The sequence below is a fragment of the Callospermophilus lateralis genome, chromosome 9 (genome assembly GCF_048772815.1).
Source record: "Callospermophilus lateralis isolate mCalLat2 chromosome 9, mCalLat2.hap1, whole genome shotgun sequence".
Taxonomy (NCBI): domain Eukaryota; kingdom Metazoa; phylum Chordata; class Mammalia; order Rodentia; family Sciuridae; genus Callospermophilus; species Callospermophilus lateralis.
Genome location: NC_135313.1, coordinates 100797839 through 100820530, shown reverse-complemented (window position 1 = coordinate 100820530; position 22692 = coordinate 100797839). Strand labels below are relative to the sequence as shown.

Below are 22692 nucleotides of genomic sequence, written 5' to 3'. Positions count from 1 at the left end.
GTAGAGCTTTTTAAAAAAAATGTGGGTGCTTTTTCCCCATCCTCCATCCAGGCCTGTGGATGAGAATCTCCAGGGGAAGGCCTGGGACCGCATCCTGCTGTGGCCCCAGAGGACAGGTGACCTGGTGACCTGGACACGTCTCTTCATGGAAAGGGACCCCCCCCCACAGGCCCAGGTCTGGGGCCCCCTCTTGGCTGGGTAGGAACTGGAGCACGTGGTCACGTTCCTTTTCCTGGGTGTCAGGCGGGTGTGACCTCTGGAGGTAAAGGGAGACTGTGGCCTCTCCTCCCCGCTGGGGACTGCTGTGCTCCCAGGCCGCCCCTGCGAGAGAGCTTTAGAGGAGGCCGTGGGAACTACCCCAGGACAGACCTCGAGGCGCTCAGCTTTGGATCCAGAACCAGAACTGGAGCGCGTCCCTTCCTCACTGCCCCAGAGGGGACCTGGGGCCCAGGTGAGGCCTGTGCCTGGAGCTGCCTCAGAGCAGCTTCAGGGAGTGAAAGTGGCTGCCTGGGACCCTGGGCGCCTAGTGTTTACCCAGAAATTGTGCTAATCCCGCTAATTCCCGTGATTTACGCAGACTCTTGGCTGGTCTCCTGCCTCCCTCTCTGGGAAGGGCTGGGAAGAGGAGGGCAGCAGCTGATGTGTAGAAGGGAGGCCAGGGGCGGGAGGCACCTCTTGGGCCCTGCCTCCTCTGCTTGGTCCCTTGAGGGGGGTGCCTGGAACTCTAGGTGCCTCTGTGGGCACAGCTGCTCCCCAGCCCCAGATCCAGGCCGCCACAGTCTGGGTACCGGGAATCCCAGTGAATCTCCTACCCACCAGAGTGCTCCCTGTGTCCTGTTCCTGCAGCGACCACATTGTGAGGCCTCAGGTCCAGCAGAGGAGGGGACAGTAGGCCAAGTGACCTTGGGCATTTTACTTCCTCCTGGGGGCCTCAGCTTCCTCCTGCACAAGAGTCTGGGATGACACGGGGGGAACCTTGGCGTGAGGGAGTTGCCCGGCGGGGTCTTTGCTGGTTTGGGATCCTAAACAGAAAGCCAGAGCCTGGGCAGTTCATGCACAGTGGACATTTATTTCCCAGAGTTCCAGAGCCTGGGAAGTCTTCGATGAAGGCCGCAGCGGATCTGGGTCTGTTCCTCAACACCAGGGGGCCTTCACATGGTGGAAGGCAGAAGGGCTCCGTGAGCCTCTATGAGGTCACTAATGTCACTCATGAGGGCAGATTCCTCATGGCCCAGTCACTTCCCAAAGGCCCTACTCCTTAATTTTCTTCTTTCTTTATGAACTGGAGATTGAACCCAGGGGTGCTTTACCACTGAACTGAAGCTCCCGCCCTTTTATTTTATTATTTTATTTTTTTTGGAGACCGCTCTTGCTAAGTTGCTGAGGCTGGCCTTGAACTTGATCTCCTCTTGCCTCAGCCTCCCAAGTTGCTGGAATTACAGGTGGGTGCCACCACACCTGGCCTAGGCCCCACTTCTTAATACCATCCCCACGGGGTCAGGATTCAACATACAAGTTTTGGGGGACATAGCAGTCAGACTGTAGCATGCTGCTACCAAGGATGCTGCCCTTTCCTTCTGTCCCCAATGGAAGTGGCCACAGTCTCTGCTCTTTCCTCCCAGACATCCCCAACACTAAAGTCCAGGGGTTCTGAGTTGCTGGGCCTCGGTCCCCCCATCTGCACTTGGTGAAGGCAGGTCGATGCCCGCCTCAGCCCCTGCGGGGCCTGGTTACCCAGACCTCGGGGTTTGGTCACGTGTTCAGCCTGTGGGGCACCTCAAGTCCCCTTCAGGTTTCTGGGCCACAGAGAGTGGGAAGGGGACTGAACTCCTGCTTAGGTGGGCTTGGGCCCGAGGGGTGAAGGTCCTTCTTTGACTTGAAGGAAGTCACAGGTGAGCAGCGAGCCAGGAGGGCACATGGCAGATGTGACCAGGCTGCAGGAGAGGTGGCAAGGGTCCAGGAAATATGGAGATCCAAGGGAAGGACCCTCAGTTTATTTGGGGAGGGGTGGTGGAGGGGTAGAATTCCTGCCAGGCAGGCCAGCTCCCAGCCTAGCTCAGAGTGAAGGATGAAGCTCACTGTCGGTGAACCACCAGTGAAGAGTCTGAATGAGTGTACAGCTACACCCCACCTACCCTCCAGTTGTGCCTCTACAGATGGGGCCACCCACATGAGCACAGTGACTGTCAGGTACAGCCCCAGCCAGAGCCTCAGCATTTGCCCAAGATGGCCCAAGCCTGGCCGTCTCGGTGTGACCTTAGGATAGGGGCCATGCCTAATCCTGCTCTGGGCCTGCTGGGCCCCTGGCCCAGTGCTTCCTACCCCAGAAGGACTCAATGGTTATTTACCTCAATGTCTGCCGGGGAATTCTTTGGTAAATCCCATTGCACTTGAGGAATCCTCACTCAGCTTTGGTGTCAGACAGCTTGGGTTCAAGATGTAGCGTAGCCACTTAGGAGGAATGTGTCTTTAGACGTGTTACCCAGCCTAGTGTTGGCTTCCTCCTATATAAAATGTTTTGAGGATTAAATGAGCTTATTCTGCCTAGTGCCTGGCATTGGGTAAATGTGGTTAAAGGCTTACTGTTTCAACTGTCATCTTGAGTTCTGTCCTAATTTCCAAATCCCAATCCCAAGACCTGTTGGGAGGAAAACGTAGGCCGTCTACAAAATCACTTGCATTTGAGAAAATTGATTCTTCTACCTCAAAGATCCGCTAGTGGCATTCTTTGACAGATATTCCTGGGCGGTCACTTTGTGTCACCTGGAGGTGGCAATGAAGATAATATGGGTGTGGATTAGGATATAAGCTGACTGTTGCAGAGCTCCAGTCAGAGGTGACATGAGTGGCATCTTGAAGTCAGAGCAGGAGATGGTCAAATACAGAAAAGGTGGGGGGTTTGCTATGGGTGGTTTGTGTGCAAGCTGGCCTCCCCCACCTTGCCGGTAGACACAGATATGCTCCACCTTCAGGTCGCGGGTTTGCAGGGCTGTGGTCAGGGGACGGATGTGGTGAGACTTGATTTGGGGGAAGGTGCCTGGCTACAGGGTCGGGATGACCTGGAGAGGGATCAGAGACAGGAATGTTGCCCAGCAGGGAAGGACACAGAACTGCCATCAGATGAGGCATCGCTGGGAGATGCTCTGGGGAAGCAGCCATGGTGACTGTAGCCTGTGAGATGCAGGATGAGACAGGAGAAGGAAGGTGATCCTGGGCCAGGGCACATGGCTGGAGGTCATTCCCATAGCCAGAACGTAAAGGAACAGAATATAAAAAAATGTGTTAAAAGAGCAGACAGGACAGAGGGAACCTCACAACTCACCAAAATCCTCAAGGAAATTTTCTTCTCCCCATCTGCTTGGGTTTTCTGGGCAGGGAGTTTCGAAAGATCGTGGGACATGGACGAGCTGGTTTGCAGACAGGACTAGGAACTGCAGGGTTTGCTGCCTGTCCTTCACGCGCCCCACCCGCTCTTTTCTGTTTGGAAGGACATGGGAATATTGTGAGGATTTAAAAAATAAAATTCTGAGGCTTACCCATGTGGATTTAGTGTGGAGGCGGCGGGGGTGGAACTGACGGCTGCCTGGGGTGTCTGCTACCCCACAGACCCTGCAGCAACCCCTCCTTCCATATGCAGCAACCTTGAACATTTTGGACTCCCCAGTCCCCCCGAAATGTGGCCCTGTCTCCCTGACTCTTTGGAAGACAAATTTCCTGACCCAGGTGCCTGTATCTATTTCCTTCACTTCCCCCACCGACCCAGGCCCTGGTGGCTTGCCTTGTGACAATGGAAGTCTCAGTGGCCAGTGAGACTTCCTCCCCAGAGCTTCGCTTTCCCGGGGTGGCTTCCAGGACCCCCCACTTCCCTGTTGGTTTTTTAACTTTCCTTCCATGCCCCCGTCCCCAACCCTGCTCACTCCTCTTGGCGGGCATCTCCCTGATGGAACTTCTTCTCCACCTCAACCCCTTCCTCGGTTCTCAGGTCCAGTGGCTGCTATATCCCCTCCTCTAGCTTCTGGCTCCCCCCTGAGCTGCAGACGGGTGTTCCTCACAGTCTGCACCCTCTGCCAGCTCTGCAGGTCTCTGTAGGCACCTCAAACTTCAACTGACCCACTGAGCTCCCCATTTCTGCCCAGTGACCTGTTCCTCCCGGCTCTCCTCCATCTTTGTAAGTGGCACCACCGTTCATTCATCCAAGTGCTCAGCAGAAAAGGAGAATCACCGGGGATACCACCCTCCTTTTAAAATTCTGACTTTCAAACTCTGTTCTGTAGTATTGGATATAAATATATTAGCAGTGTCTGCTTAGGGTGTGGCATCTAACAAAAGTGCGCACTATGGACCCACCCACGGCTGGGGACCTGTATGCCCTGCGTCCCATGGTGTGCTCCTGCCACATCCCTTCTGTGACCGGCTCTTGGCTCTGCCTTCAGAAGATCCCACATTTCACTAGCTTCTCTGCCACTACCTAGACCCCACCACCACTATAGTTCTCTGGGTTATTGGAGTAGTGCCATCTGACCCCAGATTGTTTCCCGAGTACCAGCAGAAGGATCCCCTCATGCCGTGACTTGTATCTAGTTCCTCCTCTGGGCAAAACCTCCTTTCATCTGGCTTGTGGCTCTGTCAGGCCTCGGTCTGACCTCTCACCTCTCTGTCCCTCACCGCCCCGCTCTCTGCCCCATTCACCTACTCTGCTTTGTTTTTCAACACCACCTCGCGCTAGCTGAAATCAAACCTACGTTTTCCTTCCCCCTACTTGTTCCTTAAGTAGACTGGAAATGCCATGTCACATCTTCTGTACCAGACACGATGACTGATCATAGAAGGGACTTGAGAATCTACGGACCATGTGGACATCGGGGTGCACACCTGTGATCCCAGCTATTTAGGAGGCGGAGGCGGGAGGACCGGGCAATTTAGCAAGACCCTGTCTCAAAATAAAAAAAGGCTGGGGATGTCACTCAGTAGTGGAGTGCTTGCCTAGTATGTGGGAAGCTCAGTGTTCAGTCCTCATTACCCCAATATAAACAAAAAACAAAGGGAAAAAAACCTTAACGGAGTGCCTGGGAGTCAATAATGATGAAATTTTGTGCAGTGCACAGGTGAATGGATGAATAAGTATACAAGTGAATAAATCAAGGATGGGTTCTGTGTGCAGGGAGATGACTAAGCCCTTTCTTCCAGGACCTCTCAGTTGTTGTAATTATATTTATTTTCATCCCCCCCCCCCTTCCCATTCTATGTTGAAGTTCATTGTTTCTGATTTCATTTCTCCTGGTAGTTTTTTTTTTTTTTTTTCTTTCTCCTTGACTCACATCAGTGGGAACTTGTTGCTTAGATTTTTTTTTTTTTTAAATCTGGATAAAAGACAATGAAAACGCTAGACTGCTGTCCATGTGGTTGTTCGGAAGACCAGATGAATCTCAGGATGAATAATTCTCAAAATTAATTAAACCCTCCTTCCCAATTATAAGAGAGTGAGGAGGAAGTTGGTTGCTGGAGAAGCCAGTGGCAGCGCGAATCTGGGTCGGCGGCTCCCGGCTGGTTTGGGTGCAGTGTTGGTGAACGTCTTTGTCGTCTCCTCCAGGGTCGCCACCCGGGACTATGAGCGGCTGAGATGGAGATGTCGTCGGCCCCAGCCACGGCTGCCGAGAAGAAAGACGTCAAAAGTGGGATCCTGGAGGGCAGCGGTTTCCCCGACCCGGGTAAAAAGGCCTGTCCTCTGGCGGTGGCCGCGGCGGCCGTCGCTGCCCAAGGAGGTACTTTCTCTTTTGCACACTTGGCGAGCCGCGGGGGTGTTTTTCATTAGCCATTTAGGATTTAATGAGAGTGGTGGCCCCTGTCAGCAGGGAGGCATGCTGGGTTTATGGAGGGTGGCAGAGAGGGCGCCCCTGCTCCCAGGCACGGCGAGGACCGTCGCCTGCAGGTTTCCCTGGAGCTCTGGCCACCTCAAACCCTGGGGGACCGGGACATCCCAGATTCTTGTGGGTGGGCGGGGCCTGAGCATGGGGAGGGGGAAGCGGGGGGAGAGCAGCCGGCTCGGTGGCTCTGGGCGACCCTGGGATCCGTTCAGCTGGCACGTTTGAGAGGTGCCCAGAGAACTTCTCGCCGCGGACTATTTTGGAAAGTAATTGTCTCCTGATGCCTTCTGGCTGTAATTAGAGGGTCAGGTCTGGAATTGAGTATCTTAGGTGAATTTCTGGCCAACTTAATTATAACAGAAGGGACTACACGAGCCACAGTCTCTTATTTTACTGGCCCAAAGAGAAAGGCTTTCTGGTTTCCACGGGTCCGTGCCAGCATCCCGTTGGGAAAGTTTGGCGGGAAGGCGAGACCTCCCCTTGTGACTGTGCCGTCCATCTGGAGGCCACAGAACTATTTCTGTCTCTGAGGAATGGAGAGTCGGAGATTTCCTTTCTTTCCCTTTTTATTCAAGTGCATTCGGATTTAGTCATGCCCTGTTGCTCTCGCCGCCCAAGAGCAGCTCAAAGCGCAGGGAGGGGCGGGCACAATCGCGGGGGTGTGGCTGGAGTGCAGGCCCCGCCCCCTCAGCGGGGCGGGGCGGGGCTCAGGTTGTGCCTTTCTTTGAAGCGCTGAGTTGATGCTGCGGTCGCGCTGGTCCGTGGGCTGCAGCGGTCGCGCTGGTCCGTGGGCTGCAGCGGGTATAGCTGGGGCTGGAGCTCAGGGAGACGGAAAGACTATCCAGGGGGGTGTGTGTGTGTGTGTGTGTGTGTGTGTGTGTGTGTGTGTGTGTGTGTTTGGCAGGTGCTGGGAATTGAACTTGGGGCCATGCACATGCTAGGCAAGTGCTCTACAACCGAGCCACACCCCCAGTCCCGAGTTCTTTTCCTAAGAGTGAATTTGAGGACATCCAGGTTTTTGTTTCTCTATTTGTTTTGACTTTCCTTGTGACTCCAAGTTGGAGTCATTTGAGGGATGTGGGTCCAGGTCAGAGGAGGGAGATCTGAGGTTAACTTTGGGGCTCCCTGTAGGAGGTGGGTATCTGGCATCCTGACCTGGGGATGTCCTGAGGTCCCTGTCCCCCCTGAACAGGGACTCTCCTAGCCTGCCTGTGGGGATAGAGGCAGAGCTCTTAGATGCTGCGGGAGGAGTTGAAGCCTCCGTGGCATCTGGTGCCAGAGAAAGGGAAGAGTGGAGACAGGGTGTGGCTGAGCCCGAGTCCTAGCCATGTCTCCTTTCCTTGCCTGGGTCAGGGTCTATGGCGGTGCCTCAACTCGTCCCTCTGTCTGGTTCTCTGAGGCTGAATGAGCTCCTAGGAGCTGGGCCTCAGCATATCTCTGGCCTGCCCAAGGGACCCACCTGGCCTGCGTTGGTATAGCATGCAGCGCAATTTTCTGCTGGGTCCTAGCAGCAGCGAACAGACTTAGGTAGCAATTAGACAGTAATTAGGATGCAATCTAGGGGAAAGCCCCTGTAGCGCCAGAACTGGCTGTCACTCTTGGGGCAGTAACAACAAATGCTTCAGGGAATTTCAATGGGGGGGGGGAATGGAAGTTCAGAGCCCAGCCGCTCCAGAGAAAGCCCCTGCCCCCCACTCTGCCCACCGGGACGCCTGCCCTGCCCACCGCAGAAGTGCACATCCTATTGATGGCTGGCGCAGGGTAGCGTGGCTGGTGAGGCTTGGCACAGGGTGGACTCCTCCTCAGGAGCAGGAGGCAGCTGGGTGTCTTTGCAGCAGTCTTGGGCCGGGTGCCTGTGGTGCTGAAGAGTCTCAGAGTGTCCTCATCATTGCTGCTCCCTGCACCTCCCCATGAACAGTTTATTGGGAAAAGCCCTGGAGCCAGGCAAGAGCAGCTGTTTCTGCTTGGAGCAAAGTGGTCACCATGGGGTGGTGTCCTGTGCTGGTAGGCTTTGTGACTGCACTTGAGGGTAGGGACAGGGAGGCCCGCTGGTGCATCCAGAGGGTGCTGCCTGGGCCCCTCCTGACCCACGTAGTGAGGGGATTTGACAGGTGTCACCCACAGACTTTAAGGACCTCCATCTTCTTAAATCTTTGGTGGCAGAGGTGATGTGGGCCAGACTCCACGAGCACTAGGCACCCTGGACTCCCAGAAAGCTCCAAGGAGCTTGTGGCGCGGGCCTGCTCTGCCTGCAGGTGAGGTGGCTGCAGGGGCCAGGCGGCAGCAGGTGGCTGGTGCGGGTGCCCCTAGTGAGGAGATGCCCCTGTGCTCAGCTTGATCTCAGTGGTTGGCGCTGGGCTCGACAGGAGGGGCACCGAGCTGTCTTGGGGTGTAGGGATGGGCAAGGAGTGGGGCTGGGAAGGAGAGAAGTAGGGAGCAGCCCTTCTTGCCCTTAGCCCCTGTGGGCATGCGGCTGGGTGTGGCTGCGGCTATCGGATCTCCCCCACCCCACACACGGGCACCACTTCCAGATGCTTCCATTCCTCCCCTGGAGTCAGATGCCTTTGGTTGGTTCTAGCAGAGAACCTTATCTCAGCCAGATAAGAGTTCATTTCCACGTGGCCCACATCTGAAATATTGGAACTAGCCTAACTACTATTCGGTGATCGGGGGACTGGTTAATCCAACTGTGGGACATCTGGAATGGAATGTTAGATATCCTTTTTGTTTTATTTTTATTTTTTTATTTTATTTATTTTGGTGGTGCTGAGAATTGAACCCAGAGGCACTAGACCAGCCCTTTTTATTTTTGATTTTGAGAGAGATTCTCGTTAATTGCTGAGGCTGGCCTCAGACTTGAGATCCTCCTGCCTTAGCCTCCCAGTCGGTGGGATCAGAGGCGTGCACCACCATGCCTGGCTGTCAGATTATCTGTTGAAAGTGCTTATCAAGCCCTCATGAAGGCTCGAGAGGGGTCCGGCCTGTATTCTACTAGTGGCCCAAGTGGGACGCAGCTGATGACAGGCCCCTTTAGGAGTGAGAAAGAACAGGAAGGGCCTGAGTGAGGAGACAGCAGGCCCCTCAGGCAACGCTGGGAACCCTGGCCGGTGCTCTGGGTGTTGGAGTGGTTCACGGTGGGTACAGCCTTTCCTGTGCTGTAGACAAGACCCCCGGGACTTGCCCAAGGACAGCAGCTGCCTCAAGTGAGAGCTGAGTCTGGGTGTGGCCCTCCTGCCTCTTACATGAGGGGAGTCTCCTTCAAGTGTAGTCGTCCCTCAGTGACCATGGGGGACGGATTCCAGGACCCCAGGGTACCACAGTCTAAGGATGCTCAGGGCTCTATGTCCAATGGCTTAGTATTTGTACATGACCTACACAATCTTCCTGCAAACTTTAAAATCATCTCTAGATCACTGATAATACCGAATACAGGTAAATGCTATGTAAATAGTTGTCATAGTATATTGCTTAGGGAATAATGGCAAGGGAGAAAAACCTGCATGTTTAGTAGAGATGCATTCTCCCTCCTCATTCGCTGAAGGTCTCCGACTTGCGATGGGTTGACTCTGCTGATGTGGCATCCCCAGATCCTGGGAGCTGACTGCCTTTCATTTTATTAATTTTAAAAGTTAGTTTTTTCGTGGCACATGGGGATTGAACTCAGAGCAGGACAGGGAGGCCCCACCATCCCCAGACTGGGAAAAAGGGGAGGCGCTGACAGGAGCCAGGCAGGGTAGCTTTTTCCCAGCTCCTTCAAGCATTTGGACTCTCAACTTTAAAAACACATTTTGGCCGGGAGTCCCTCCCCCCTCCCTTTAATTTTTAAAATAGTGTAATTTTAAAGGCAATTTGATTCAGATGTTTCTTGTTGCTCTACCCCGAGACCGTCCAAATGTTGTTGGATCTTCCTCTTCCACCGTGGGTTTGCTTTCCAAAACTATCGCCGGACCTCTCTGTGGGCCTCAGTGGACCCAGCCACCATCAGACTCAGGGACGATTGCAAAGGCGAGAACCGTGAAACTCGGAGCCAGGTTCTTGATCTCAAGGGTTTTGCCGATGTCTGAAATTGAGCAGCCAGACAGGCTTTGGGAACCCTGGGAAGCGCTGCAGGGCCAACACCCAACTGGGTTTCGGAGCATCTCCTTGAAAATGCCAGGCTGGGCCTCCTCTGTGCCAGGCCTGGCCTCCTCCCGGCATGCTCTTCAAGGTCTCCTGGGAGTTGGTGCTGGGGATGGAACCTGGGGCCTTGCTCTATCCCCAGGCCCTGGGAATGCTAATTCCTGGGCCTCACCCCAGACCTGGCCATCCTTGCCTACTGACTCACTGAGGCCTGATGTCTGGTGGGAAGCCCAGATTTCTGGTGCCATCTTACTTGATACCAGCGACAGGAGCCCCGGCTGGCAGTCAGACTGGGCCTCCTATGTGCATGGCTGCGCTGACCTGTGTGGTACCCTGGCCTCTTGATGTGGCCTTCTACCTGGTACACAGGGTGGGGCCAGCCCAAGGGTTACTGAAGTCAGCTAAGCCCCGGGAACCTCATGAGACCACTGTAAGAAATGCCAGCCCCCAGGCTGCCCCAAGGCAGGGCCTGGTGTGGGTATTGTTAGCAGGTTTTATAGGTCAGTGGGTACAGGGGCAGTGATCATGGTGCTGAAGGCCTGGTCTTCACCTGGGTGGGATGACTCCCTGGCAGGCTGGGACCAGGATCAGGGCCTGGCATTGCTCACCCTTGCCACAGTGCTTTGGTGATCGGGGAGGTCTACACAGCCTGCTGACTGCTCATACTGGTCACCATTACCTGTTCACGGGCCCTGTTGGCTTTCTGGAAAGCCCCTTTGAGGTACTGTAGGCTTTGGAGCAAGGCACCTGTGTCTGTGTGAAGTGTGCAATCCCAGGGTGAATAGTTGAGTGACTATTCGCTGTTTGCCCAGGGCTATAGGCCCTCTGCCCACCCACCCACCCTGCCTTGCTAGGATCTGTCGGATGTTCTTTCATGGATACACACCTCAGAGTCCTGGTATTTTTGCCCTTTATCTGATTCTGTGCCCCCTGGGATGCCCGTGTGGGCAGGGCCTTATTCACTCACCTCTGTCCTCTCCCTCCTACACCCCAAGCCACAGACAGCCCATAAATGATTGCCGAGTGAATTGATGCTGTCACGCTAGATGTGTGCCCAGTGGGCTGGCTTGGTCAGCTGCCCCTGATGGCCCAAGGTCCCCTGGTCTCCTGTGCTTCCACCCCCACCCGCCCCAGGCCCCTGGACAGCAGGGATCTTGCCGAGTAGGGCAGCTTCCCTTCTCTGCTGGGACCACATACCTTTGCCTCCGCCCCCGATGCACTCAGGTGTGACTAAATGGGCAGTTATTCTTATCTGAGTGATTTTCAGGATTGCTGTTGACACTGCTTTTAAGCTTGTTTTGTGGCCCAGCAGCATAGAGCAGCCTCAGACTTTGTCCAGACTTTGTCCAGAGAGTGGATCTCAGTTCCCCCTGAGAGCCTGGCTCACCCAGGCATATTTCTGTTGGGTTCCAGGCTCTGGGCTTGAGGTCAGTTAGGATGGTCCAGACCCTATATATACTAGGTTTTATCCTACAAGTACATACCTATGATAAAGTGTAGCTGGCAGATGAGGTACAATAAGGAATTAACAACAGCAATGATAAAACAGAACAATTACAACAGCAGACTGTAATAAAAGTTATGTGAATGCGGTTTTTCTCTCTGTCTCAAAATGTCTTATATGTTTACCTTTTTACTTACAGGAAGCACTTTGTGGCTTCTCCTTGGCACAACTGAATTGCCAGGATTGCTAGTCTTGTGCTTGGGGGTCATTATTAAGTAAAAATAAGGATTACTTAAGCATAAGCACTGTGATATTGCCTTGGTTGATCTGATGGTTGCCAAGTGACTAACAGGTGGGTAGTATATACAGCATGGATACTCAGGACAGAGATGATTTACATCCTGGGTAGGATGAAGCAGGACCACTCAAGATTTTATTATGCTACACAAAACTGCATGCCATTTGAAATTTATGAATTATTTGTATTTGGAATTTTCCATTTAATATTTAAAAAAAATTTTTTTGTCATTGTAGATGGATAGAATACCTTCATTTTGTTTAGTTTTATGTGGTGCTGAGAATTGAACCCAGTGCCTCACACATGCTAGGCAAGTGCTGTGCCACTGAGCTACAGCCCCAACCTAAATTTTCCATGGAATATTTTTGGACCATGGTTGACCACAGGTCACGGAAACTATGTAAAGTGACATGGTAGATAAGTGGGGTGGGGAGGGGCAGTGATAATGGTAATGATTTCCGGCTACTGTGAAGTTACCAGGACAAGGTTTGTTGGGTGGCTAGCAGAGTGCCCGGGCAGAGATGTGGTAAGAACATCCACCTGAGCATGCCCTTGTCCACCCTGACCTCACACTGGCTGATGTGCTCTAAATGCTGCTTAAAGCAGTGGACATCTGAAGTCAGACCACCTGCCCCACTTAGCCCCAGCATAGCAGGCCTGGTCCCTGCCTCTAGCCCAGTCCAGTATCTGTGTTCTGCGAAGGTCTCTGGCTCCTTCATGTCACACCCAAATCTCTGTTTTCCAGCTGGTCACCTCTGCCCTGCTGGAATAGAAGCCTTGGAGGGCAGGCTGGGGGCTCCTCCTGCTCCTGTTTGCTCCTGGGTCCTTGGCCTTGACCTTGGCCAACACTCTGTGGTTTCGTGAGGTTCATCATGGATGCTAAACGACTGCAGAGCTGGGGGTGAGGAGCTTTGAGGTCTCTGCAAGTTACAGAACAGGAAGAAGCTTCAGGGGTCAATTCTTTGAATCCGTTCATTTCACAGATGTGAAAACTGAGGTCCAGAGATAGAAAGCACAAAGGATCACCTGAGGTGACATTATTAGGACTGACAACCCACTCCCTAGGGACGTCCCATCAATTGGGACACACAGCTGTCCCTCACCCAGCCCAGCCCCCTCCCTCCCAGCCCAAACCTCGGCTTCCCAAATTGACGGTGTTTATGTTGGAAACATTTTTCTGACGTTTGGTTCTGTCAAAACTAATTTCAGCATTTCTAAAGCTTGGTAAAAATACGGCCTCATTACTTTGATGTCAGTACATAGTTTACTATTAGTATATTCTGGGGTTTATCATTTTAGTCATGTTTAACACGGCTGCGCCAGGCATGCACTATTAAATCTGGCTTATTTTACATTCCTGTCCGGAATTATTTATTTGGAACAATTTCCGCCCTATCAAAAGACACAGCTAATGCTGTGTTTTAATGTGTTATTTACACACAAAATAACCTATTTACAACTCAGTTTGTGCTGGAGGGAGAATGGATGGGCCCCAGTTCCCTGCGTCCTGTTATATCGGGGTTTAACAATCTGGATTGCTAATAGAACCATTTATCATTGGTGGGGGAGCTGGGGGAGGGCAGATAATTTATTTTATGTTTGTGGCCAGGTCTCACCGCCTCTGATCTTGGGAGCATTTTGAGGATAATGAAGTCAAGCCTGGTGTTTTGGGGTGACCATGAATGTCTGAAGTGGCCTGGGTGCTTCTGGGTTCTCCGTGTTCATCTCATGGAAGGTTCTGGAATGTGGGCCGGAGATGTGGTGATACTGGGGACCCTGCCTCTGCCCTCTAGGGATTTCTCACTGGAGGTGATACCCAGGAGGCCCAGGGGACTGTACCGGGAGGCAGAGTCCGAGCTGGGCCTCAGGGATGTCCAGGGTTTCTCCAGGTGGAAAGAGGCAAAGGGCGGTGGGTGGTTCTTGGAAAGGGTTCAGGATCTGGCCCAGCCCAGTATCTGTGTTCGGAAAAGGTCCCCTTGGGAGCTTGAGGGGTTGAGGATGGCCAGGAAGCCCAGGTGACCCCAGGGTGGGGTGTGGGGCCCTAAGGACAAGCCTCCTAATGGCCCTGGGGGTGAGATCCGGTGTGGCTGGGTGTCCCAGGAAGGTGCCTGGTGGCCGGACCTTGCAGGCTTTGGGTAGCGGCTCCTCAGAGCCTCGTCTAAGGCAGGAAAAGTCAGTCTGAAGCTCAGTGCCCACTGCAGAGGGAGCAGGAGGTGTGAGGTGCGAGGCTCCCCAGCAGCAAAGCCGCGGTCTCTGTCCTCTGGAGCCTGATATCACCCCAGGGAGAGATTGGTCACCCCCACTGCCATGATGATATGGGCATTGCCTGCTACGTGGTCCAGCAAAAGGGCAGGAAGCCAGGCCTTGGTGACAATGTGCTCTGAGCCCTCTATGCTCAGCCAGGGCCCTGCAAGAAGCCACTGCATGTGGCTGGGGAAGGGCCACCAAAGCAGTTTACCAAGCATGGCAGTGCTCAGGGGAGGCCCAAGTAGAGACCCTCAGAGCAACCAGCACCAGAGTGGCCTTCACGGTCTGGGGCCCCAGAAGTGGGCTCGGGCAGACCAGGTTTGAACTCACTCCCTGCCCCTCGGGCATCCTTTCCTGACCAGAACCCCAAGGTCCTTCTTCATCATAGGCAAAACCCTAGCTTTGGAGGCTAGGCTGATTACAAATGAAGGTGAAGTGCTTAGGGGGCACTTGGTATACAGTAGGCATTCCATAAAGAGTAGTGGCTACTGTTGGTGTTGCTGTTTGTGCTATCCCTGTGATAGCTAATTCAAGGACTCGCTCCTGTCAGTGGCACATATGTTTCCCATTAGTGTAAGAGAGTGGATGAGGAAACTGAGTCTTCAGGGTGAGTCGCACTTTTCCCACGCTGTACAGGAGGGAGTGGCCTTCTGGCCTGAGGAACAGCATGGGCAAAGGTCCTGGGACCTGAGGGTGGTACGGGTGGCCAGCAGTGGTGTTGAGTGGGAACTGCTGGCAAAGAGCACTGCTTCTGCCAGCTCTTAGCGAGGGGCTCCTTTTGCGCCCAGGCCCTGGCACGAACTCACGTCTCAGGCTGTGTCTGGTGGCCTCTCCTGGAATATGTTCTCCAGCTGCTCTGGCCAGACGTGGGTGCTGGCAGCTCAGCTGGACCCTGGTGTGCATGGCTTACTTGGACCCTTGTCCCACTTCTCCCGCTGGGTGGACAGGAGGGAGGGGGCCCAGGTCTGAGTAGCCGCCTTTGGCTCTTTTGTTTGAGCATGTTCTGGGCAACTGGTCAGCCTGCAACCCTGGCACCGGGCAGCCAGGCCTCTGGGCAGAGGAGGGCGGGCTCCCTGGCCATCTGGATCTGTGTCCTGTTTCCAGCGGTGGTGTTTGAGAGGAGGTTAGGGTTTGGCAAGGGACACCTTCCCCAGTCCCTGCCTTGCGGGTGCGGAGGATGGTCTGGGGAAGCCTTCCCACAGCAGGAGAGCCGCGTTCCTGTGATACTCAGCCCAGGGTCCCTCCTTCTCCTCCGACTATTCACCCTGACACGGGACCTAGCAGCCCGGTGGGCACTGAAGACCTAGGACAGCGGAGCTAGCCCAGGGGGTGAGGGTCAGGGAGGGAAGTGGCGATGGCCAGAGAGGCACTTTGCAGACTCTGTGAGTGGCTGGGGCTCATGACAACCCAGAACTGTGTCCCGTTTCTGGGGCCCAGACTAGGAGGGCTCCACGCTGGTCACATCTTTCTATGTCGTGCTGGTGACAGAGAAGGCAGCAGTTGGCTTGGCTGAGGGGACAGGCAGATGTGAGTTCACAGCCAGGTCCAAGTGGGGGTCCCTGGCCTTGTGCAAAGGAGTGATGAGGTCACCTCAGCCCACAGAGGGGGCCTCCAGCAAGTCCTGGTTGTATCCTTCGTGTCCAGAGCAGTGCAGAACTTTCCAGCTGACCACAGATCACGACCGCACCCACTTTCAGACTTCCACCTTCCCCGGCTCTGGGCTGACCGTGGAAGGGAGCATGCACAGTGTGCTCCAGGACAAATGAGAACATACGTTCATACCAACACTGGTACATGATTAAAAACATTGTTTTGGGGGTTCCCGGGATTGAACCCAGAGGCGCTTCCTCCCCAGCCCTTTTTGATTTTTATTTCAAGACAGGCTCTCACAAAGTTGCCCAGACTGACTTTGAACTTGAAACCCTCCTGCCTCAATATCCCCAGTGACTGGGATTATAGGTGTGCACCAGTCACTTCTAGTTTATAAAAATCTTCAAAGCAATGCTATTCATAATAGCACAAAAAAAAAAAGGAAAGAAAAAAAAAAACAGAAATAACCCCAATGTCTAGCTGGTAATGAATGGATAAACAAAATGTGGTATATTCATACAATGAAATATTACTTGGCCATAAAAAGGATGCAGTACTGGTAAATGCTATACATGGTTGTTTTCAACCGTGTTAAGTGAAAGAAGCAGAACAAAAAGACAAATATTGCTCTGTTCCATGTATATGGACTGTCTAGAGGAGACAGATCCACAGAGGAAGAAAGTAGGTTATCATTTATGTTTAAGTTCCTGGGGGGAGAAGGGAATGGAGAATGACTACTATGGGCATGGGGCTCCTTTTTGGGGGGATGAAAATATTTGGTAATTAGATCCCAGTTGGCGGTTGCATGCTCTGAATGTGCTAAAACCCACTGAGTTGTGGACTTCACGATGGTAAATTTTGTGGTATGTGAATTATAGCTCAGTTTTCAAAAGGAAGTGAGGGGGTAAAGGAAGAACTGGCGGAAGGAGGGAAGAGAGGAAGGCACTGACGGGAGGGAGGGCTGCCGTGCGCGCTGCTCTGTGCCTGGGCCTGGCCCTATTTTGGATCCGCAGCCCCTCCTGGGACCCCTGTCTGCAGGAGCATCAGGCCACAGGAGCATCGCTGCCCCAGGGAGGCCCCGGCCTCCCTCTTGGCCCATGAGCAGCCTCCCCAGCCAATTCTATAGGCTCCAGGAACTCTAAAAATAACTGGAGTGGAAGGAGTGTGTTTAATGACAAAGTAAATAATTACACTCAGCGTTGGAGTTTGGAGGGGCGCTGAGTAAATCACTCTAGAAAGAGCTGCAGGCCCCTGCTCACGCCGGGCCTTTATCACCAACGCTGTCCTCTCTCGGACTTGGGATAATTGATGGCCGGGACCTGAGCTCGGCAGCAGCAGGCCAGGGAGGGACTGAGGGTCGATGAACCCCAGGGGCGGGGTGATGCAGGGCCAGGATGGGCCTGGGCTCAGCGCTGGCCTTGGCCACCTTGCTGGCCATAGCTGGGGAGGACTCCACGGAGCAGGGACAGGTGAGGCTCTTTTGAGCTTCTGACCAGGAGAGGCTTCTGGGATATCTGGTCTGCAGTGGCCCAGAGAGGGCAGTGGTCTTTCCAAGGCCACACAGTGAACACTGATGGGATCTGGTGACCAGGGGGACAACTGCCTGTCAGCACCTGGCAGACCTGGGAAGCTCTCCGGAAGTGGCAGCATTGGCTGGGGTCAGCATGGGGAGGGGGGCTCTGGCTGCCCGGTGCGCCCCTCCTTGTCCTGTGGGAACTCCCAGTGAAGTGTCCACCCGTCTCCGTCTCCCTCCCTTGATGCACGGCCTCACCTGGTCCTTGGAGAGGAGCATGGTTCCCTCCAGGGCCACTCTTCCCTATCCCAGCCCTGGAGATGGACAGGCCTTGTCTGTGGGGTACCCTGCCAGGGACCCTTGGGGTGCATGAGGACCCAGGAAGATGGCAGTGCCTTGGCCTGGCAGGAGTTGGCACGTGGGTCCGGACACTTGGTGGCAAGTGACAGAAACCCACTCAGACTCTGAGTTGCCTGGAGTTCCTGACCCCCTACCTAGGAAGGCCGGAGTTTGATTTGGCCTGAGGACCAGGTCAGTGTCCTCTCCAGGCCCTGGACTGACCCAGCCTGTCCGTCTTCCCTGCTGGTCCCTTATTGCTCCCCATGAGGACACACAAAGTGCCCCCTGAGAAGAGTCAGATTTGAAACTCGGAGAAGAAATGAGAGGAGGTTCCAGGGCTGGCGTGACTAAAGAGGGTCCCTGAGAAGGGGGAGTGGCCTGTGTTCGGCAGGGAGAGGCCGCGGCTTGGAGGCCCAGCCTCCACCGTGGGGGGAAGCGTTTCCCAGGGTTGTCGAAATCACAGCTTCTCTCAGATGTGCTGGGTAAGCACATGGAAAACCGCTTCCTCAGCTAAGGAAAGGACGGAGCTCACCCCAGAGACAGCTGTGGGCTCAGGCTGGCTCACATCTGTGTGGCACACCAGTGTCACACTCACAGGCCACCACCGGGTCCCTGTGCCGCCCCAGGGAGTCAGAGTTCAATAGAAGCAGCTGGAGGGGGACCCTTCTTGGGGCAAGAGTCTTGTGCCCTCTACCCACTGTGGGAGCTGGGCCAGTTCCTTTGGGCCCTTGAGTTTCACACAGGAGTGACAATGATCTCCTCCAAGGGCCACACCAGAGGCGAGTCCGAGACACAGGGCCACCCTCACGGGGGCCATGGGAGGACAGACCACAGTGCCACCCCGGAGGCTCAGCTGTCTCTGGGTGCATTTCCAGCCGTCTCCCCGCCCCGTGGAGCCTATGGTGTCTGTCTGGGGGAGCCACCGTTCCTAGTCCTTTAGCTTCTGGGACGCCCCTTTCCCTTGTCCCCATCCTTGCAGGCCCTGCCCTCTGCTCATGGGACTTTTCCCTCCGGGGCCACACTGTTCAGGTCTCTGCACCTCTGTTTGACCCAGGTCTCCCTCAGGTGTGCGTCTCGCCCTCCGTAGTTCACATGCCGGGTGCAGGTGAGCGTCCTGGGTTCTTTCCCCGTCTCGCCAGGCTGTGCCACAGGTGGGGGACACCTGGCCATGCCCTGGAGCCTTTGTTGGGGAGGGGAAGACTGCTGAGCTGGAGAGGGAGGTGCTGGTCCTCTTGTCCCCTGGGGTCACTGTGAGGTCCCCCGGTGGATGGCTGTGAGAGGGGCCTGGGGAACTTGCAGCCTGTCCTGGAATGGACGGCGCTGGGCCCTTGAGGCTCAGTAACACCGAGCCAGCGTCCTGCCAGGGCTGTGGGTGGTCGGGGATTTTTTTCTGTGCATCTCCCCAAGGAGGGATCAGAAGGTTCTGGGAATTGGAAACACAAACCAAAGCAAGAAAAAAAAAAAAAAAAGCAGAGTCAGAATTTTCCCCAAGATACGATGCTAAGAGCTCTGTGGCTTTGGGACCCGGAGAGGGACAAGAAAGGCCTTTGAAAGTTCTTCCCCGAGGAGGTGGGGGTGGGGTGGGGACCACATGGGCTCACAGTTCACGAACATGGCTGCCACATGTCCCCCAGCACCATCCTCCCAGGAACAACGGGAGCAGCCGATCTTGGCAGGGAAGAGCCACCCCCGGGGGGTCTGATGCCACTCCAGGCCCTGCCTGCGCGAGGGCCTGCCCGCTGAGTGGAGTGGCTGCTGGGGCAGATGGGCGCCACCCCATGGGTCTGTGGGACCGGCCTCCCTCCCAGCGTCCCCTCCAGCTGGCCTGTCCCCGGCAGCTTCTCCACCACCTCTTGCCTTGCTTTGTGCAGTCTTGGTCCCAGTGTGATTGTGACCAGGCTGGTGACGGCCTTGGGCCCTGGTTGTCCCGAGAAGACTCCAGTCCTTTATGAAGAAGTCCCAGACTGTGCCATCACTTGGGGGGTGTGGCGGAGATGCTCATTATTATTATTTTTTAAAGTCCCTGGCTTGCTTTTAGTTTTAATCTTTAAAAAGCTCTAAAAGGTGTCACCCCCCAGGTGTGTGTGTGTGTGGGGGGTGGAGATATTTTCCAACACTGCTGTCAATTCCGATGTCGGGTCTTCTTTAGAGTGAAACGGGCTCTTTGCTGGTTATAAGTTTCTTCCGGAGTGACAGAAAGCCCTCCACCGTTTTCCCTGCGTGACTCTGTTCAATCTTGTCTGTCACAGTCAGCCAGCCAGGAAGCTCAAGTGTGCTTTTCTTTGCCCTGTGGTGCAAATCTTGGCAGCACTCAGTAGGAACATGCACTTTGTAGGATGCACTTTGTAGGGTGCACAGAAACTCCTTAGTTCAAGTTCTCGGGAGCAGGTGCCCTTAGATGAGAATTCCAATGCCCGTGGTTTCTCTGGAGGCATAGGGAAGACAGAGGGGAGGGGACCAGAGGCGGGAGGTACAGGGGACCTTAGCAAGCTAGGTACCACCAGAGCTCCACCCCATGGGAGTTACCCCTCCCCAGGAGCAAGGGAGCTGGGTCTGAACACCCGCTGCCCACAGTACCCATTAAGGGCTGCTCCAGCACCTGAGGCCCTGGCGTGGTTTGGCTAAGTGGATTTTGGAGACAAGTGTTAACAATGAACCCCACGGGTGCTGGTGACCGGAAATGGGTGTCTGTGCACCGAAGGGTGAGGATACTGGGCTTTGAGTTTGAATGGGAACCAAGGGAATCTGCTACACAGAGATCCAAGTGGCAAGTGCTTATAGGCACTGATTTCTAGGAGTCTGGGAATCCTGTTCTGTGTCCCACACGACTGCATCATTGAAGGTAGGAACCGGTGGATGTGGTACAACAGGTGTCTCCTGCAAGGAGACAAGCCCCCTGGGTGTGGGAAAGAGCTGATCCACTTGTGCATTGAGAGCAGGGTTTGGCAGGACAGAGGACGGGAGGACAGGGGGCTGTTGCTTAGCCACAGAGAACAAATGGGCCAGAGGGTCCTGAAGATCCGTTTGGTGCATCCTTGGCGACAGGGGTCTGTGCCTGGTCTCTGTGAGAACTGTTGTGCTGGAGGAGCCCTGGACCCAGGGACTGTAACGGTTCTCCCAGCTGGGCTTTTTAGAATGGAAGAGACCCCAGACCCCGAGCCCTGGGGATGAGCCTGATTTATAACCAGTCACTGAAAATATATACAGAGAAATGAACACCTCTGCCATTGAGCAGGCACTTGCCGGCTGTTGTAAAGATAAGTAACAGCAGTTTTCAGGCCACTTAAACCCTTACCTTTGGGGTGTAAAGGGGTCTCTGCAGACAGTAAGTCTTTATCGAGAAATGTTTACTCATAAAAGGGCACAGTGAGGCCTGGGAGAGAAAGCACCTCACCCTTTTATGGTGCTGCAATCCGTTTGGAGCAGGAGCTGCAAATCACCCGCCGGCCGCTGGTCGACCCCGTCCAAAAGTTGGGGATAGGAGCGAGAGTTTAATCTGGCTTGCTGGCCAGGTGTGATGGTGCATGCCTGTCATCCCGGGCACTTAGGAGGCTGAGGCAGGAGGATTGTAAGTTCGAGGCCAGGCTCAGCAACTTACTAAGATCCTAAGCAACTTAGTGAGGTCTTATCTCAAAATATAAAAATAGAAAGGAGTGGGGATGCCAGGTGCTGGTGCTGGTGAATGCCTATGATCTCAGTGGCTTAGGAGTCTGAGGCATTTCGAGTTCAGGGCCAGCCTCAGCAACTTATCAAGGTCCCAAGCAACTCAGTGAGACCCCCATCTCTAAATAAAATGTAAAAAGGATTGGGGATGTGGCTCAGTTGTTAAGCATCTTGGGGTCAATCCCTCATACCAAAACAAACAAAAACTGACTTTCTGCCTTCTAGTTGACATCGCCCATCCCACCAGCCCCCTTCCTCCTTCCTTCCCATCATGGGAAGGACTGTGCTACTCTGTATCTGGCTCGACCATCTGCTGTGGCTCCTAGCTACCAAAGGGTCGAGGCTGAGGTTTTTTTTTTTTTTTTTTTTTTTTTTAGTGCCAGGAATTGTACCCAGGGGCCTTAACCACCTAGCCACATCCCTAGCCCTTTTTATTTTTAATTTTGATACAGGGTCTCGCTAAGTTGCTGAGGCCAGCTTCGAACTCATGATCCTCCGGCCTCAGCCTCCCAAGTCTCTGGGATTGTTCCACCATGCTGGGTGTGGCTCTGAGTTCTGTAGGCACCTGTGGCCCCCTACCACCTCCCCCAGTCTCATTTGGTCCTTCCCACATGGCCCTCTTACACCTCTTTGGCTTCCTAGTTCTCCTTGAGTGCGCTCCTCTGCCTGCCTCCTGGGAGTGCTCCCTAGACACTGTCCCCATGACCGTAACAATGTAAGCAGCAGAGCAAGACCACCCAGAGTGAAAAGGGGCAGGGGTGGTCAAGAGAGCCAGACCCTCCCCATTGTACCATGGTGAAGACTCAGAGAGGCTGAGGGCTCAGCACCTGCTGTTGGACCAAAGTTCCTAATGGTTAGTGTGGGAGGGCAGTGACCAGCTAGAACCCATGCAGGTAGTTAGAGCTCATATCTGCCTCTCTGGGCTTCCAGCGCCATGACTGATGGATGGATGTGCAGAAGGTGGCCACCATGTCCTCTCCTGGGGCCATTGGGAGTGGAAAGAGCACTTCCCGTCCTTACCCTGCAGGTCAGGGGTGATGTTCTGGGCCAAGGGGCCACCTGGGACCCCATAACGTTTGGGAATCATGGGTTTCCAAGGGTTTTGGTCCCTGGATCCCTGTGTGCTTAAAGATCCCTAAAAAGACCCTGATGATCTTTTGCTTACGTGAATTCTATTTTTTGGTATGTAACTCATTTGAAATTTCATTTCATTTCATTTATTTTTTTTTTGCAATTTAAAAAATTTATTCTTTTTAGTTATACAGGAGAGTGGAATGTATTTTGACATGTCATCCGTACGTGGAGTGCAACTTGCCGTTCTTGTGGTTGGCCATGATGTGGAGTTTCCCTGGTCGTGTGTTCATGTGTGAACAGGAAAGCTCTTTCCCATTCATTCTACTGTCTTTCCTTCCATTTGAAAATTTAAATGAGGAAATGGTCAAGACTTCTCTTTCAATTAATTTGAAAATAACAAGAACAGGCCTAAAATTTTTATGAAAATAACTATTTTCCAAAATTAAGAAATAAATTTAGAAAGAGTGGGATCACACTTTGCAAATGTCTTTACTTTCTGACTTAATGGAAGACACTGGGTTTTTATTTCTACTTCTTGAGT

General features: G+C 53.8%; 1 protein-coding gene across 1 annotated transcript in view; it reads left to right on the top strand.

Annotated features, from left to right (window-relative positions):
• Nucleotides 1-5620: 5620 nt before the first annotated feature.
• The window catches only part of Gli2 (GLI family zinc finger 2), a 168910-nt gene continuing 151838 nt past the window's right edge, over nt 5621-22692 (top strand). Inside the window, exon 1 of the mRNA XM_077110264.1 lies at nt 5621-5762. Coding sequence (XP_076966379.1) covers nt 5621-5762 — 142 coding nt within the window. The remainder of the gene's footprint in view (nt 5763-22692) is intronic.